Source organism: Nesoenas mayeri, assembly GCF_963082525.1.
Source record: "Nesoenas mayeri genome assembly, chromosome: 3".
In the NCBI taxonomy this organism is placed as follows: Eukaryota; Metazoa; Chordata; class Aves; order Columbiformes; family Columbidae; genus Nesoenas; species Nesoenas mayeri.
The window spans coordinates 41,699,153-41,717,534 of NC_137544.1; the positions used below are offsets into that span (position 1 = coordinate 41,699,153).

The window sequence follows — 18,382 nt, forward strand, 5'->3', positions numbered from 1 at the left end:
AGGGTACCTAGAGAGCACATGGGAGTATCTTAAATTAGATGCCTAATTTATCAATGCAGAAAGTAAGGTAAAATGAATCTCTAATACAGTAACTATTTGATATTTCTTAGAATCCAGAAAAAAATACAAAAGAAGATGCATTAATTTCCCTCACTCTGCTAGACTTACATTGCTTTTCAAAAGCTGACAAACAGTTACAGCTTATTCTTGACAGAATTCAAAGTAAATACCATTAAAAGACATGTACCAAGCAGGTAAGAGCAGTAACAAAGTCCTGTTTTGCAGTTCCTTTTGTTTTTCACATTACTGTTACAGAAAGGAGACACAAAGTGATCTTGAAGTGTAGTTATGTTCAAGAAACCATAATGGGTCCCATTATTACCTTTCAAATACAAACCTGTTACAGCAATGTGCATTTCACTACAAGACATAAAAAACCCACACAAAATCACATTGATCCATGACACTGACACCAAGAATATTAAGAAACATCCTATCTGTTTCCTTTACAACCCACCAGCCTAGATTGGAGACAACAGCAACAAAACCAAACCAAACAAACAAAACCCACAAGCTCAATTAACTTCACTGCCTTGTTAAATGGGTGTTTCAGTGCAACAGAACTGGATATAACTCCAGCAGATTGCACAACAATGGATGATGGAACCAGGTGAACTCTAAGGTCCCTTCCAACCCAAACCATTCTATGATTCTGTTTCCCAGTTCCTAATCTCTACTGGAGCTGGAGTGCCTTTATCTTTCCAAAATATGTCAGGGTATAATACATAGAAATTGGAAGTAATAGGCTGTTATTATCAAAATGAAGCCTCCTCTGTATTACTTTCACATTAGTATATTTTGTAGCAATATATGTCTCTAATTTTAATTTCTTCAGCTGAAAGAGGTTTCAGTCCACATAGGCATGCAAGTCTTTCAGTGGGATGGGAGTGAATGAACAGCCAGCGAGGGGCTGTCACAGTCCTTGTGCTGTACTAGTCCTGGTGGTAAGGAAAGGTCTGCTACATAAAAAATTTACATGTTTATTGTTTTCAATATTCTTTTTAAACAAAATATTCCCAATTTCTGGCAAACATATTTAAAGTAATTCCTCAGGAACAGGGGAATATTAGTGAATGGCATGAAACTCTGGGCAACAGCATGTTCTGACAGGCGTATTTAGAAAATAGTTTCTTTTTTCAGAGGTTCAAGCACATTATTGTCTAAGCCATAACTGCACTACCTCTGCATTTGCAGTGATTGATTGCATTACTAGTACTGAATGAAAGGGTCAGAAAAGCAATATAAAACCAGATTTTGCTATACACACACACACACACTGGTTTTGAGTTAAGTAAACCAAAGTTTTCTATTGCACTATGAACTCAGCAGGGTATCTTAGTGTTTGAAGCACGGCTCATATGGAAGCCTATGATTAAATATCCCTGACTGGAAATGAGATAAATTAAAATACCACTGGCTCAGGTGAGTTCATTGGAAAAAATGTCAAAATTTGATTTCTCGAGACTTGCTTACTAAGTAATTTTAATGAATTCTGGAAAAGAAAAATAACATACAGGTCATCAACGCATTAGAAATACAAGAACTTGGTGCTCTGCAAGAGCCATTATACTTCCTTGTCTGAAAAATTCACCCAGGTTTATGTTGCAAGCATGCTTGTTCTACTCCCTCTGTCTAGATCAGCCCTCAATCAGAAGACTGGCTCTAGGGGCCCAAAGACCATCGTCTCTGTCGTGATATTATATGATAATGATTGATATGACATAATGATTAAGACTGCTTCACCTTCCACCCCAAAATAACTCAAGTTTTGCAAACCAGGCCGTTTGAAAATGGTACCATCTTGTCTGGGACAAGATACACACTTTCCAGCACCACAAATGACAGCTTTGTCCTTTACCACTCCACCAGGGAGGAAGGCAAGTACAACGGGTTGCAGCCATCTCATTGTCATACTTGAAATGCAGTAAGAAATGCGCAGCAGCAGAGCCTTCCCTGTTCTGCTGTGGTTGTATCTATCTTTGAAGACCAATTCCAAACTACACCATTCATTATATGGAGTTTTGTGTGGATAGGTCTGTAAGTATACATGGATAATAGTGATGATGACTATGATAATAATGACGTGTAAGTACACATACACCAATGATAAATTCCTCCCAAAAGTACACACATGCAAAATAATATTTAATTCTGGACAAAGGAGAGTTTAATACTTTTAATATTGGTGTCTGCAAAAGCCCACAAAAAACACTAATGGATACCTGCTCTTCAACTGTGTACACAGAATTTGCTTCTACCCCAGACTTCAAAATGAGATCACTTGGAACAATGAACACAAATAGCGCAATTTTAATATTAATTTTAAATAGTATTAAAATTTAATCTCTTTTTCCTTCAGAGATCTATTCTGTACTGATCTGCTAGAGCCAAATACTGCAGGATTATATTACAAAGTCTCTTGTGAGCAACCATACTGAAACAAATGGATTTATTTCATATTTACAATTGCTATAATGAGTGCAAATATTGGCCCCTTGTAATGAAGCTGATCCAGCCCTGAAAGTAAAGAAATGGGAAAGGGAGTCCAATAATTTTTAAACATCTGAAACTTTTCCAAATGTTTTTCATGCAACACCAGTAGCACACAAAAATTGACTGAGGTTTTATAGAATGACCTGGAATGAATAATTTAAAGGCATAAGCAAGCAGAATCTCTTTTCTAATCATGTTTGCAAGCCATCCTTCCTAAATAAATATAGCTTTGTCTTAAAATATATGACCTTGGAGAAAAGGTAGTTTTTCAAATGTTCTATGATTCCTTAGGATGAAAAAAATTATGTACATATTTAATAAATAAATAACAAAAATAAATAATTTGTGCATATCGTTTCTTCAAACGTCAATGGATAAGCTGCTAATAGATCACTAAGCAGACAAAAAATTATTATGCTTCCCTCCATTTCAAGGGCTGACAGCTGAGAACTTGGCCTGGTTGGTGGGAATTAGTAGGAGTTCCTAGATCCCTGCTTACATCTGGAATGAAGAAAGCAATGGGTCTGGAGCATCTTTCTTACAAGGAAAGTTTAAGAGAGTTGTGTCTGTTCAGCCTGGAGAAGAAAAGGGTGAAAGGGGATCTTATTTATGCTTATAAATATCTCAAAGATGCATGTCAAGAAGATGGGGCCAGACTCTTTTCAGTGGTGCCCAACAATAGGATGAAGGCAACAGACAGAAACTGAAGCATGGGAGGTTCCATCTAAACATGAGGAGAAACTTATTTACTTTGAGGGAGCCAGAGCACTGGAATAGGCTGCCCAGAGAGGTTGTGGAGTCTCCTTCTCTGGAGACATTCAAAACCCACCTGGATGCATCCCTGTGGGGTCTGTCTTGGCCCTTTTAGCAGCGCAGATATCTCGAAGCCTGCAGCTCTGAAGCTCCCTCACCATGTCCAGGGATGAGGTGTTTAGGCGGCCCTGATGAAAGGTGGTGGTGAGGCTACAGACATTGGGTTTCCAACTCCCCCAATACTCCCGTAAAAGGCCTCAGGTTTCTGAACCTCAGCTTACCTGGGATTTGACTTTTTGGTTAAGGCTTTGCAGCAGGAACCTTAAAATCATTTAGGGAGATGGTAGTTTAAGAGTTTAAGCCTCCTGACGCTCCTTCTCATAATGAGACAATTTCACACCCTGGCTTGACTCTCTGGAGGGTGCCTGGGATCCCAGATACTCTGTAAACATCTGGAACAGAGATATACAGCAGCATTTTGTTGAGGAAACGCCAAAACAGAAGACTTCTGCTTTTCTAAGAGAATTGTTTCTTTGTTTCTGGAGATAATTTTGAAATCTCTGTCTTGCCTTTTGATACAAAATTAAAGCACTCTCAAACTGCCAGCATTTCCACAGAAAGGAAATCTAAGCTTTGACAAGCTTTACCTCTCAACAATTTCAATCCATCTCAACCCAAATACATGAGTTTCACATATGGGATCTGAACTTCGCAACTCAGATTTCTCTCTAGATTTTTCTGGCATCTTCACTTTGTCACACCCCATTGTGGACCTCTGTCTGCTCAGACCTACTACAGAAACATAACCTGAAATTTTCCATGACAAATTATTCTTGAGAACAATATAAATTACTCCACCAGCAGCAGAACTGAGGAATCCTGGTTTCTCAGTTCACAGACGTATACACCTTCTCCCACAATAATGACATATCTCTCCTGTTCAACTTATAGCTCCTTATAGCTTGGGATGTAACAAAATGTATTGAAGCCGGTACAAATAATAACTGCTCCATGTGAATCTAACACAAAATTTTAAAGTAGTGCTAGCATTAACATTTTAAAACCCACTAATTTTCTGCAGTTTTATGGCTCAAAAAACTGAAACAAAGCATTGATCTAGATATGTAATTGACCTATGGAAACATTGTAAAATCTTAATTGCTGCAAGACTGAAAGCAATACTTTCTGTAATCAATTAATTAGACTTCTGCAACTTATTTATTCCAAACCTCTGCTTAAAATGATTCAGAGCTTGCAAGATAAAATGAGGATATAATTAAAGAAGAGAAACTGTTTCTAATGGCATGTTCATTTTTAAAAGGCATCCAGTAACTCGATACATGTAACATAAGGGCATTCGACAGAGACAGTGATGATCTTTAAACTGAGCTGTGAAGTTCCTACACAGTTCTGGATGTGAGAGATATGAGGGATTCAGATTCCCAGGCATTTTTTCCCCACTATTTTTACTTCATTTACCCAGGCTGAGAAGTCACAGGGAAACTGATTCTAAAAATATTGGTCTTTGGCCTTTCTAAAAGCTAGATCCCTTCAAACTGGGTACGGTTTAACATTCAGAATGAGTCACCTGGAAGAAAATCCATCATATAAAATTCATGTTCAAGACACAGTGTGAGCTGGCAAATGTCTGAGACACTTTAGGACTGAACAGAGTATAGACCTGAAGTGGAACATAATCCTTACCTGCAGTTCCAGGTCAGCCCAAGTCTATGTTCCAATTATTTACCTGTTTGAGTATTGGGCAAGTGCTCCATGGTGACACCGTGATTCAAATATGATAGGGCATCTCCCAGAACAGCCTCCCAAACATGAGGCTGCAGAGTATTTCTGTGCAGTACTGGACAGTGCCAAGATACTCACTACATAGCGCTAAGATACTCATTAGTCCAGAAGCAGTTATTGCTACCAGGTGTGATGGCTACAGGGGCTCTCTCTAGAAGAGGATAGACCTGAATTCACGGTCTTGTTTAATTAACGCATGTGTTTTATTGAAGTTCTGGGTTCTTGCAGAAAAGGGTGGGCGTGAGATTACTGTAGTAACTCTGCAGGCAAAAGAGTTGCATTAAATGCCTGGACACTGACAGGGTTTTGGTGTGACTGAGACATCTCGGGAAGTGTCGACACCTGCTGACCCTCAGTATCTCCAGGGACAGGGAAGCATCTCAATAAAGATCCTGCATACTCATTCTGTTTGTTTGTTTTTAAACAATATCTTCTGTGCCTCATTTCTCACATTATAAACATTTGGACAATAATACAACTTTGCAGTGTCAGAAGACATGTATATCTGGAAACAAGCTAAAACAAAACCCACACCACCAACAACAAACCAACAAGAACCAAAACACTGTGTTAAAAATAAACTGTGACTGGAATTATCAGAGCAAATAAAAAATATTTGGGGAACTGGGGAGATGTCCATGCCAACAATTATTTTGGACATTGTATCCTTACCTTTGGGACCCTGACGTGCATGACCGGATGTATCCTAATTATTTAAGCCAAATATTTAGAACATTCTATTTATTTCCAGATTGTACATATCATACGCATCAAGATTAGTGAGTTAAGCTGTATGATACTGAGATTTTTATTACTGTAAAGTTTATAAACTCTACTGAACAAATATTGAAATTCATTTCATGTAAACTTTATGGTAGAAAACTGCATCACTTGAACAGTTACCCAAACTGCACACAAAAATGAAAAGGATAAGACCAAAGGAACTTGGACATTCAAAAGATTATTGAAAAGTAATGTGGGGTTTTGATTTCTTTTCTTTTATCATCTTCTATCATTTATACCTTGTATTTAGCAAAGCCCATGGATAAAGCCAGAGTGAAATCACAGAATCACAGAACCACAGAATGTCAGGGATTGGAAGGGACCTCAAAAGATCATCTAGTCCAATCCCCCTGCCGGAGCAGGAACACCTAGATGAGGCAAATGACAGAGTGAAATCTCTACCCTCAAAAAGCTAAACATCCAGGTATATTTTTTACTTAAGCAAGCTGCAAATACGTATTTCTAGTGTCACAAAGCTGCACAGGAGAAAAGATGAGATCATCTTTTGTGATTTAAGAAAGCACTTCTATATTACATTTCGTCCTGTCCTCACAACCAGAATAAGCGCTCCTCTTTTAATATGGCTAACAAATATTAGAGTTGATTGCTTTTCTCAGAAGAATTAAATATGCTGAATTATACTTGGGACTACTTTTTTTTTTTTTTTGCCTTGGTCCTGCCATGTTGTATCTCTACATTTGAGGAGAGACTGAATCTTGCTTTACGTTCACAGTAGACAGTGATATGGTTTATGATTATCTTTGGCTCCCAGGGGAGTTTTTCCATGGGTCATAAAACAGCTTTCAAGGAAGGAGACTCCAAAACAGGCCCTGTACATGGTACTATTCATGGCCTCTCTGTCTGGGGACAATATTTCATCATTTCTTCACTGTGTTTTGCTTCGCTTTGCTTTTGTACATACTGTAGTTTCAGCCCCTCAAGAGACGATCCACAGAATCTGTTGCTTAGTAATAGTAACCTTCATGGAAATTAGCTTGAACTTCAAAAGAACAAAACATCTTTCATTAGTCACAGGTTTTCAAATAATGAATTCCTCTGAGAAAGTTGATTAGAAAAGGCAGTCTTCCAGAATCAAGTACCACCAATGTTGACCTAAGATAAATTATAAGGGTTAGTAATGCTCTCAAAAGGACCATTTCTTTGTAGTCCTTAGATTATGTTTGAGATTCTTTCTACCAATACCCAGGCTCACCTTGACAATGGCACTAATAAAGTGAAGTTTTGTATAAGTGGAATCAGCCTTTCATACAGAATAAAGCTGGAAAGAATTACTGTGGTCATACAGTCTGGCCTCCTGTGTAATATAAGTCACATGAATTATTGTGCTAACATAAGCGCCACTTGCAAAAAATAATATTGCAAATACAAAATGCTTTTTTAATTTTTCTTTTTCCATAGAGACCTGCTGCAGTTAAAAAAACTTCCATTGCCTGGTAAGGAAGATGGGATAAGGACCAGAGAGGCATCGGAAGACCTGCAGACTCCCATTCAGAGGGGTCAGAGATAGGGACCCACACCCTTTGCACTGTGAGCAGAGAAGTCGCCACCTCTGCAGCTGCCTCAGCTCATCCACACGACAAGAAAGCAGCCGCACAGAGCCGCTCAGCAGAAACACCTGGCAGAACTGACACCTTCCTGCTGGAGTTCTGGCTTCCGTCCCCCACTGCACCCACCTGAAATCCTACATCTCCATTTCACTTGAAGGAAGGCAAGTATCTAATTAAAAAGAACTGATCTCCTCAAAAGCATGGCCACTTGGAAAAGGACTAATCTCTCAGCCTGATGGTTAGCGGCTGCTGCTGAAGAGACAAAGCGAGGTCTGCTTTCCTCTCCCACCACTTACCTCAGAGCCACAGCACAGCACAGCACAAGCAGCAGCAAAAGCCTTGTGGGGCCAGAAGAAGAGTGCATGGGAATGAGTGAGATGCTGGTGCCTGGAGATGAGGACCCTCGAAGCCTCAGCTCTCACCGCTGTTTATGGGGTTGCTGATGCATTTCACATCAGGTAATCACTGAACCAAAAGCAAAACCAGCTGGGCAGGTAGGAGCACCTTTGAGGTTTCCGACTTGCTCAAATTAGTAAACTGCAAAGTCAGGTCCCCTTAAGTGAGTCCTCAGGCTTCTTTCTTACTTTCTATTTAGTCTTAGAAACCTCACATTGCTCCCTCTATCTAGCCTAACAAAACAGATAGGAGAGCATCTTGTCTCTATGCAATGCTGCCTTCTGGATTTATGAATTTGAAATAATAGCAATAGAATAATTAACAGAACTTTTAAAAATCCTGCTAGAAGGCTGTGTGATTTTAGATGGGACTTTAAAGACTTGTGTACGCCTGAACATGAGAAAGCAAAGACCAAGCAATTCAAGGTACAAAAGTAATGGCAGTGATCACCAGAAATCACAAAAAAATGATTACAGGTAAATTCAGATACTTTAGAAAGTCAAAAGTAGAGTCTAAGAGCCCTGTTCATCCACATTTGACCCGAACATTTGTAGGTGCCTAAGTTTTGTGCACTAAAATTCCTTAAAAGCTTTGGGGTGAGATTAACCTGACCAACTGTGAACTGTATCTCTCAACACTCCAGGTTTCCTTCCTAATCAGTGGAGAGACACCAGCTTCTCTGGGCTGTTTCATTTCTTTTGGAATGTAAACTTCCAAAGCAGCTCCTATAGACCATACCTGAAATAATCCACTCATCTCCACTGACTGTGAAGGAGCCTCAAGTGATCAGTGGAGCTGTTTATGCTAGGGATAGCTAAAAGATCACTGATATACCTCATCATATACACCTGGTTCTGCATATTTACAGAAGTGCTGCAGCACTGACGGCGGTGAACAGTGCAATGCCCATCTCAAATTAGAATCTACAAAATGAGCTTTACATTATTCTACATCTGTGCTGGTTTGACTGAAAACAGGTTTTCTTCATGCAGTTAGAAACCATTCTTTTTGACAACTAGCATGCTCTCTGTTTGAATTTAGTTTGAGAACAAGAAGATAACACTCCGGGACAGAGTTAATGTTTTTAATTGCTCTGTTCTGAGAGCCAAAGACATTCTGAGTGCTCTGCCCACAGGTGTAAGGCAGCTGAGAAGGGGGGCACAGATGGGGCAGAGCTTGACTGACATCCAGACTGATCATTTAGAGCATTCCATCCCATTAGCATCATGCTAATTATTTAAGGGGAGTCAGGATCTTACAGCTAGGTTCAGGATTTCTCAGAGCAGGGAGGGAGACCTGTTTGGGACTTTCTTTGGTTTGGCCTTTCGCCATTCAGACATTTGTAGAGGCCTCTGGGGATTTCTGCCTTTTACCTCTCTTCTCTCTCCAGGATCAGCTGTTCAGGACCAGGTGCTCAGGTTAAACCACAACAACATCACATGAGAAAGTCCATCCATAGGCATTTTCAGAGCTCATCCAACAGCTCAGGCTGCAAAAAAAAACATTAACCAAGAAAAAAGTCTTGGTAGACCCCTCCCTTAATCTAATAATTCCATGTTTAATATATTTAGGAAGGAGATATGATTTCAGATCCTCTCAGGATCACAGAGAATTTTAAACCACAGCTTCTCTCTCTCCTGAATGCTCTAATCAGTGGATTATTACGTCATCTGAGGTAAGAACAGAAAGGGCACTTTCACTGCCTCCTGTAAAAGACATTCCACTTTTAACAGAATAATTAGATATTCACTGGAAAAGAGAGAGACACCCAGGCTAGAGTAGTTATTGCACACAGCAGGAGTGGTGGAGCAACTGGTTTCCACTGCTGCTCTCCTGAAAACCTAACTGTGAAACTTTACTCCACCTTGTATCAAAGGGTGGCTGGAGCACAGCCTCCCACATTCTTGTGAGTACGCTCACTCTTTCTCCCTGGCCCAAAGAGGCCTGAATGACTCAGTGTGAGAGTCCACAGGAGGTGGATGGACAGCAGCTCCCACCTCCTCTAGAACATATCACAGTACAAAGGCTGATAAATGAGGGCTTCAAACCTCCTCCAGGGAGGAAGGAAATCCAAGTCCAGGGAATCAAATTCAAAACTATTCCTCTTACAGTTATTAACGTAATTATTAACAAAGAAGCAAGAAATTATGTACAAGATGTCACTTCATCTCCCTTTCTTTTGAAAGGGATGACTTTTTCAGAAAAAGACAGCACCGATACCCCAAAGAACAAGAAGACTTAAACTATAGCACTGAGATTTTCCTGGAACCTTGGCTTCCTCCTCCTATTCCAGCCGTTTAGGAACTGCTCCCAGTCACCAAAATCTCCCCTCTGTATTTGACACAGAGCCGAGGCCCAGTAAATCAAAAGGAGACACTGTTAAATTTATCACAGCAGTGACTGCATCCCCTTTGGAGATCAGATTAACTCACTCTTTGAGGAATTATTGTCATTTATTCAACTAGATCTTTTCTTTCAAAAAACAGGGCAATGTCAGTGGAATTCCTACTCATGTTGGTGAGCAGGATTAATTTTATTTCAGGTCAGCCACAGAGGTGTGAATTGTAGTAATCTATTTAAGGCAGAGCACCAATTAAACAAGAAGTATGTCTCGTTATTGCGATGTTCTGCTCTCACACACCAGCAAAACTGGTTAGCTAGACAGGATAATAAAACAAAACAGGAAAAGGTTCTACTTCAATATTTATGAATACTGTATCACTTAAGTGCAGTACTGTTAGTGATTTGATATCATGCTGCATTTGCTGTCATACAATAAAGTAGAACACAACCCAATATTCTGTGCATAAAGTACATGTCACTTCCATTTTAAAAACAAAGCTCTGTAAGGGGCAATTTAGAACTATCAACTGTTACAAATCAGATTTTCCCCCATCACACAGGACAGTCACAGACTTAAGGCTCTTTTCCCCCTCTTATCCAACTACAATTGTGATTGTCTTCATGAATGTTGTTTCTGTTTGAAAGCAAGTTGTAGGAACTTCTGTTCTGGTGGATGCTCAGTGGCAGGTGCTGTGCCCAGGGCACCACAGAGACACAAGTCAGCCAAGGGATCCTCACTCAGACATGAATTGCCAATGGACTGTTGTAGCTCTGTTGCTGAAAGACAGGGGTAGAATAAAACCTGTAGTACTGGGGATAACACCCAAATTCTGCAACAGCACTAGAGGCAAATATACATACTCCCGTCACAGCTCTTCTCTGACAGCTCCAATCTTATAACCAAAGGTGGTAAAACTCACCCTCAGCCCATCACAGATGGTTTAAACTTTACTCAAGATGGGAGGGAGGGGCACCAGGGCAGAGGCTTGCTGTCTCCACAGCTTCTCCTTCCATCTCCTCCCATCATCAGCACCAGCATCTCCTGCCATCACCATACCTGCTGCAACACAAAGTGCAGAAGGTGTTACCTTAACGAGGTGGGGGGAACCAGGAGAGAAGGGAGGAAGAAGTGGTTGTTGGGCAGGTACGGGAACGGAGTCTCAAAATCAGATGTGTGGGCAGCTGATCAAGGCCATTCCCAAGCAACTGGAAATACTCATTCCCTCTCATTCTGACTTGACTCTCTATCATTTAGAGGAATTACTCCAGCAGAACTTCTGCTAAATAATTAGCAAACTGAAAAATTTCAGCCAAGATGCTGAATGTTTTTCATTTTACTAATATAGGGAATAATCCATCACATCCAAACACGCAGCACTTGAATCATAAAGGTCAATGTCTTGTGTTGAAATGAATCATGCCATGCAGCACCACTGCCTGTTTTATTTATTGCACAGTAAAATGATCTTAATTACTCAGTCCTAGATAAAACGTAGTACACCTAGTTGAGGCAGTATTTTTAGTAAAGTTATTTTCTTTTTAGGCTTTCTCTCTCTTTTGATGGATATTATTTCATTTGGTTTAGATACACTAATGCATCTCTACCCCAATATCTCAGAAAACAGCATCCTGGAAATTCTTCACAGAAGAAATATTTCGGCTTAAACAAAACAATCTAAATCAAGTAAACAATCTTTGTTATTTAATATACAGATAAAATAATGTGTTTGAAACTATGAAGTTGGGCGTTAAATCCAAGAAACCTGTCAATGCACAAAGACAGAGCAATTCTATAGACTTTTGCTACATTTTTGGAGAATGTTCATGTTTATTTTTTTCTTTTTTTTCCCCCCCCTTTTTTTTTTTTTGTTTCTCAGGTTTTTTCACAGGTGTAATATGTACAGAAAAGACAATGCCATTCTACTTAACAGCTTGTTTTAAAACAGTAATTCAAGGTTTCTCCACATCAGAAAATGATTAGTCTTCAAAAAAAGATCAAACCAGTTCATAATGGCAAAGTAGTGGCTCCTGGAAAACTGGACTTAAGAAGTTCATTACCATTTCAACTGCAACAAACTTGTGCTCTGAATTTTTATTTTTCACACAAAAATAAATCAGAATCTCTTTCAAGGAGAGAATTATTGAATGATCTGAGAATTAAAAATCTCAAATGGTTTCAGAGAGACTACTGAAATCTTAGTTGTTTATGCATGTGCCCAAAGAAAAGAAAATATGAAAACATTAAGCATACAATTGAAAAAAAACAGTAACAAAGCAATAAGAGGCAAAACAATTTTCTTCTCTATATACATAAATATTTTTACATGAGTAACAAGAAATGTCAAAAATACACAACCTTGAGTACAAAAGCAATAGATTTGTACAAATGAGACTTGTATAAGCAGCATGCTTTGACAGAATGAATTAAATGGCAATGTAACTCAAAATACATTCATTTCAATCCTCCATACCAAAGATTTCTGAAAAATGTGACATGAGGGAATACAGTTTAGTAACAAGTATCATTTCTGGAGAGAAATAAAATTATAATTCCCCAGTAGAATCAAGAAGGATCAATTTCAGTTTTTAAAATCCTTTGTATTGGTCAAGGTCAAGCCCACTAAAATGCCTCAGTAGTCCAAATCCTGCCAACACGTGTTTTAACATTACAAACGTTCACAAGGTTATGCAGATCTCGGTAGGGTCACAGATAGCAAGGCAGTTTAGCTGTCCTCAACCTCGTCCTAGGTCTTCAGCTGTAATTATCAAGGCACTGCTCTAAAGATGGTTTATTAGACACAATAACCCAAATGGTTCTGTAAACATGTAATTACCCTGGGGATACTCCTATGCCACCTTGTTTCTTTTTTTGAACACTCTTTGTTCTTTGTAGGCTCTGATCACCTCTAAAACCTAGTAACCGAATAGTCACCATGTAAGTCATCTCTGAGTTTGGGCCACACAATTTGGGCTTCTTTTCTCCAAGTACCAGCAGATGCAGCTCTGAGCAGAAATCCTGCTACAGTCACCATAAATAAACACTACATTATGAAGACAAATTAACTTTTTTTGATGTTCACAATTTCTACTTCACAGCCAGTACTTACTGGAGATTACAAAATCCCCACAAAATGTCTTCTCCTCCCCCTTCAAGAAAGTAATTTCACTAACCTTCCTGTATTAGTCATCATCCTTCCTTCTTGAATTACTATGTTTTACAACATTCATTCAAACCTCTTACATTACAGCTCTGGAAGACAGCAAAAGTACCTGTTCCTGACATCTTAGTGTGTGCACTCACTCTATTACATTAGCTCTAAGCACAATTTTGCTGCTTTCAGAGATAAACAGGCATGACAGCTCTGAAACAGAAAATCCATGCTAACCAGGTCATAAACTTCCACTATCAATGTAAATGTAATTGAGAAATAAAAGTTATACTGCAAAGACATACTAAACTACTCTATTTTACAGCAGAACTCCTTTACTGCCTGTCATTTTGATCAGAAAAATCCATACCATCATCAGTGAAGTTGATAAGGAATGGAAAGCACAGACATCCATATCACTGTCACCGCCTGGTGCCTTTACAACCTCAGCTGGCAGCTTTTTTAAAAAACAATGAAATTACTAAATTCAAAATTGTTCCTTTTATACTCGCCAAATGTAAACATTGCCAATACTTCTACTCTTAGTTGTTGATGAGAAGAACAGAGATAACTGTTAAATTAGTTCTTCACTGAAGACCTAAATAAAATCTGGGGTGTAAATATTTAGTTGCTCTCAGGAAGCAAGTAGTTCCTGGACATCCACACAAAACAGGGGATTTCCTTCATGCACATGGGTATGAAGGAAATCTCCTGTACTCTGTGGATAAATAGAAATAGATAAAACTGCTATTATTTGCTCCTCAGGTACAAGAATAATGAAGAGGTCCCCATGCTTTGGCATGCTGAAAGAGAGATGGAAGCAAGAGAAGCCCAAACCCCAGCCCTAGCTATTAAGTTTGCTGTATGTTAATCCTCCTCAGATCACTCGGTCACAGACAGCTCCAAAAAGTTCACTGCAAGGACGCACAAATTCTGCAGGCATTCTTCCCCAGTCTCAGAGCAACTGGGGATCTCACTTCAAAGCCCAGACCTAAGTCCTAATTTGAGACTTATCTCACGTTATATATCTATATAGCTGATTACAAAAAAAAAAAAAATAATAATCTGAGTCTGTATCACTATCATCACGGAAAACCTTTGCTTTTCTGCTTTCCAGGCAGGTACAGAGACAGCCTAACATTAATCAGAAAAGTAGTTTGGCATTCAAGGAGAGAAGTTGATGCCTAATAGATGAGAACAGCAGAGTAAACCCTTGAGGCAGCAGGCACTGCAGAGGAAAAGGGGCAACAAAAAAAAAAACAATGTAAAGTAGTCTTGGAAGAAAAATAGGAATTTAACTTACATCCCCAGCAAATTCTGCTGACCAACTGTTTACTCATTATTATCAGTATATTATTTCGGTCTAATATTTAAACTGGAAAACAAGCAAGTTGAGGATTGTTCTTCTCCAGACATTACTATGTAGACTCAGTCCTAGCCTCAACTATGATTCATATACTGCTTGTTTGCTGGTTTACCCTACTAATTCCATCCCAATAAATGTCTGACAGTGCAATTTCAGCAGCGAAGAGTACACCCAGCCTTATATGAACTCAAAGCAGAAACAGCATTTTACCAACACAGTGTAAACTGTAGGACCAAAGTAATGATTTCAGATAAGTTTTCAGGCATACCATAAGGTTTGGACAGCTTGTAACAGCCTGAAGTAAAAACTACACCTGCTCTTTCCCCTGTCACAATTTTCACATGAAATCTGTTTCTCTAAATCTTGTGTTAGCCTAAACCTCGGGACATTGTTTTATTTCTCTTTCATTCCTTCATTTTCTCCCTCCAAGTCCCCTGATAACTGAGCAGTTAATGTTACTTTTGATCAGTTGTTAGAGAAACAGCAAATCTATGACTGTACATGTAGCTATACCAACAGAAATTGCCCTCCCAGAGCTTACATGGGTCTTTCATTGAAATTCACCAATAACTGATAATAATAACCCTTCAATACAGAACAACATATACCAATGAACAAATTCTATAGTGAAGTTTGTAAAGTGCACAAAAATATTAATGGAATATTAAAAAAAAGAAAAATGTTTTCTAGTATCACCATGAAAACTTCTGAAATATTGTTAAAATTAAGTAGAAGTAATCTAATGAGACTTTTTGGCTCTAACATATTGGCAGACAGCAGCAACATTTTTCAGAAAAATTACACCAACGAAATATACTGTATCTTAGCAGCATAAAAAGTCCCTACAATTAGATGCAATTGCAGGCCTAGTAAGCATAAACCTGACCGAATGTTACAAACGTAGCTTTCATTTAAAAGAATGGATTTCCATAGAATCCTAGAGGTAAAATTTGTTATTTTCTTTACATTGTATTCTGGTAGTAAACCCAACTATAACCAATCACTTTCCCTCCCTCTATCTTTCCTCCCAAAATTGCACAGAGTACTGGACAATTTAATCAAGTTATAAGATATGGCCACACTGCAGAAGCCATATTAAACAAAACAAAATTCAACCTAAAGCCTAAACAAAATATACATATATCCCAGAAAATAACAATCATTGTCAAACAATCGCAGCTTCACACTACCGACCGATGTTCCCCACACACATAGATGGCACTGGGTCGAATGCGCCGCCTTGTATGGCCAGGTAGCTGTGGTAAAAACTTGAAGTATTTGGGCATCAAGTCCAAGCACGCATCCTGAAACTTCTTAATCCTCCAGTAGTAAATCAGTGGGTTCAGTGCAGACTTGAGGTAGCAGAGCCAAAGGAGCCAAGTGCTTATCTCAAAAAAGTTGTGCTTGTAGTAGAAGTGGCTGTTGAATGTGGCAATAAGGCTGTAAGTGGTGAAGGGCGCCCAACAGACTATGAAGACAAGGAACAAAATCAAGATGGTTGTGAAGGCACGAGTTTTAAAGCTCATATCAATATTCATCTGAAAAGGTCTCTGTAAGCTCATGAGACCAAGTTTGCTGGCCTGGCTGAGGCATATGCTATCAGGGTGGCTATGGATACGAACTGCATTGTGGCGGACGGTGTTAAGTATGCCCATAAAAGAATACAGCATTACCAGAAATGGAATAAAAAATGAAATCAGCAAGATAACTATCACGTAGGCTCGGTAACCTGGGCTTGTAGAGTAGCCAAAAACACACTGAGGTGCTCTCGAGGGTATCTGCAGATTAGGATTCCCTACTGATAATGGAAAAGCAACAACAAAGGACGTCGCCCAGGAAATTACAATGAGAATCTTTGCACGGTAAGGATTCAGTTTATCTTGCCTCTGAACTATAATAAGAAATCGGTCAATACTAATAATAAGAAGAATGGCTACCCCCTCTATGACAAAAAGCCAGAAGAACATGGCAGAGACTCTGCAGAATATATCCCCAAAAATCCATTGAGTGGTAATGATTGTTATCAGAGCAAAAGGCATGTTCAGCACTGCCAGCAGCATGTCTGCAAAAGCCAGGCTTGCTAAGAGGATGTTAATTGCAGATCTCATCGCTGCCTTCTGGTAGACCATGAGGCAGACAACAAAGTTTCCAAGGAAAGAAACCAGTAAGATAAATAGCATAGCAGCAGAAAGAATGATCTGGAGTGGCAAACTCAAGCTCCTGAAAACTTCTTGCGACGGCAGGATAGCTGTAGTGTTTACCAGAAAAGGAGTTCTCTCAGTGGTCAGCACGGCACCTGAACTATATCTCAATGGCTGTGTTGTGCCACTACGAGGCAAGAACTGGGGAGTGGTAAAATTCGTATAGGCATTTTCATAAACAATAAAAGTAGCATTTGAGGTCCCAGAGTGGGCCAGCGTCAACATTGCTGAGAAAACCATTGACTTAGGAGAAATGAAAGCAGAAACAAAGGTCTTCAAGGCATTTCATCTTGTTCAGGCAGTATCTTATTCCTGGTCATTTAACAAATCAAAATTCAATGTCTGAAAGCATCAGAGTTCTTAAATTCATGTCAGCATTTCCATCTGAAAAATGAAAAAGAACAACATTTAGAGAAACAAAGTAAGACTCTTTGAAACTAATGGGAACAATTGCTCCATTTTTCTTAATGACAAAAGGATCCACAACATATATTTACTCTTTAGGACAACACAATTTACTTAAGCACCAGTCACAAGAGTCTTGTTACATTTGGACTTTTTCTTATAGATCCTGCTCCTGTAGTCTTGCTGATACTGTACAATACTCTCACTCACCAACCTTTTTTCCACTCTAACAAGGACTGGAAAACTTCTGTGTTTAAAAACAAACTTTACTGATTAAGAGTGAATAAGTCAAATCGTTATCTTTATTTAAATCTCATTATTTTTAAACTTCATGGTGTTGTTTTGATTATGCCTACATCTGGAACCTTAAATAACATTTCCACATAGCTTAAGTAGTATCAGTATCACCTACCTGCCTGTTTGATAAGCACTGAAAAGCCTACTTATCTGAGCTACCCTATATAATACAGAATCCTTGGATCCATGTCAGTCAACAGCAGCAGAAGCCTCAGGAAAAACATGTAAAAAATCCTAATTCATTATTAATTATTAAATAACTTGCCCACAGGATTAAAGTATATCTCAATTTGTTTCATTTAGTGACTGACATGTCAAGGTGCAGGAAACTAGCTCTCCTTCAGTCACTACAACCTTTCCCACCCTCAGCAAGCTTTCCTGCTTTCGCTGGTCTAGACAAGTCTTTGTTAATTCACCTTGGCATCATCCCACATCATTTAACTGCGTACACCCTCTTTGTGCTTGTAAATCAAATCCTTAGACATTCTGCTGAACTCCCTCCTTCATTGTTATGCTGACAGAACACAACATTTCCTTCTATAGTTTACATGTACTGTCTTGTTGTAATGTTATTACATGTATTGTATCATTATGTGTACTGTTCTTCCAGACAAATAAAACACAAAGGAGTAGAGAATTGTCTCTCCTTTTCTGTGTTAGCTCTTCATAAAACTCCTCCCCTCTATCATGCACTATTAAGTGTCCCCAGAGTACTCTGGCATCTGATCAAGCTGGAAACCAGAAGGATCCTATGCCCTTTTTAAA

The 18,382-nt window shown here is 39.0% G+C and overlaps 1 protein-coding gene across 1 annotated transcript; it reads right to left on the reverse strand.

Moving 5' to 3' along the window:
• Positions 1-15,895: 15,895 nt before the first annotated feature.
• On the reverse strand, positions 15,896-17,155 carry GPR63 (G protein-coupled receptor 63; the record flags this gene model as incomplete). The annotated part of the gene is made up of 1 exon (XM_080342758.1): positions 15,896-17,155. One exon carries the CDS (start codon positions 17,153-17,155, stop codon positions 15,896-15,898), a length of 1,260 nt encoding a protein of 419 aa, XP_080198884.1.
• Positions 17,156-18,382: the final 1,227 nt, after the last annotated feature.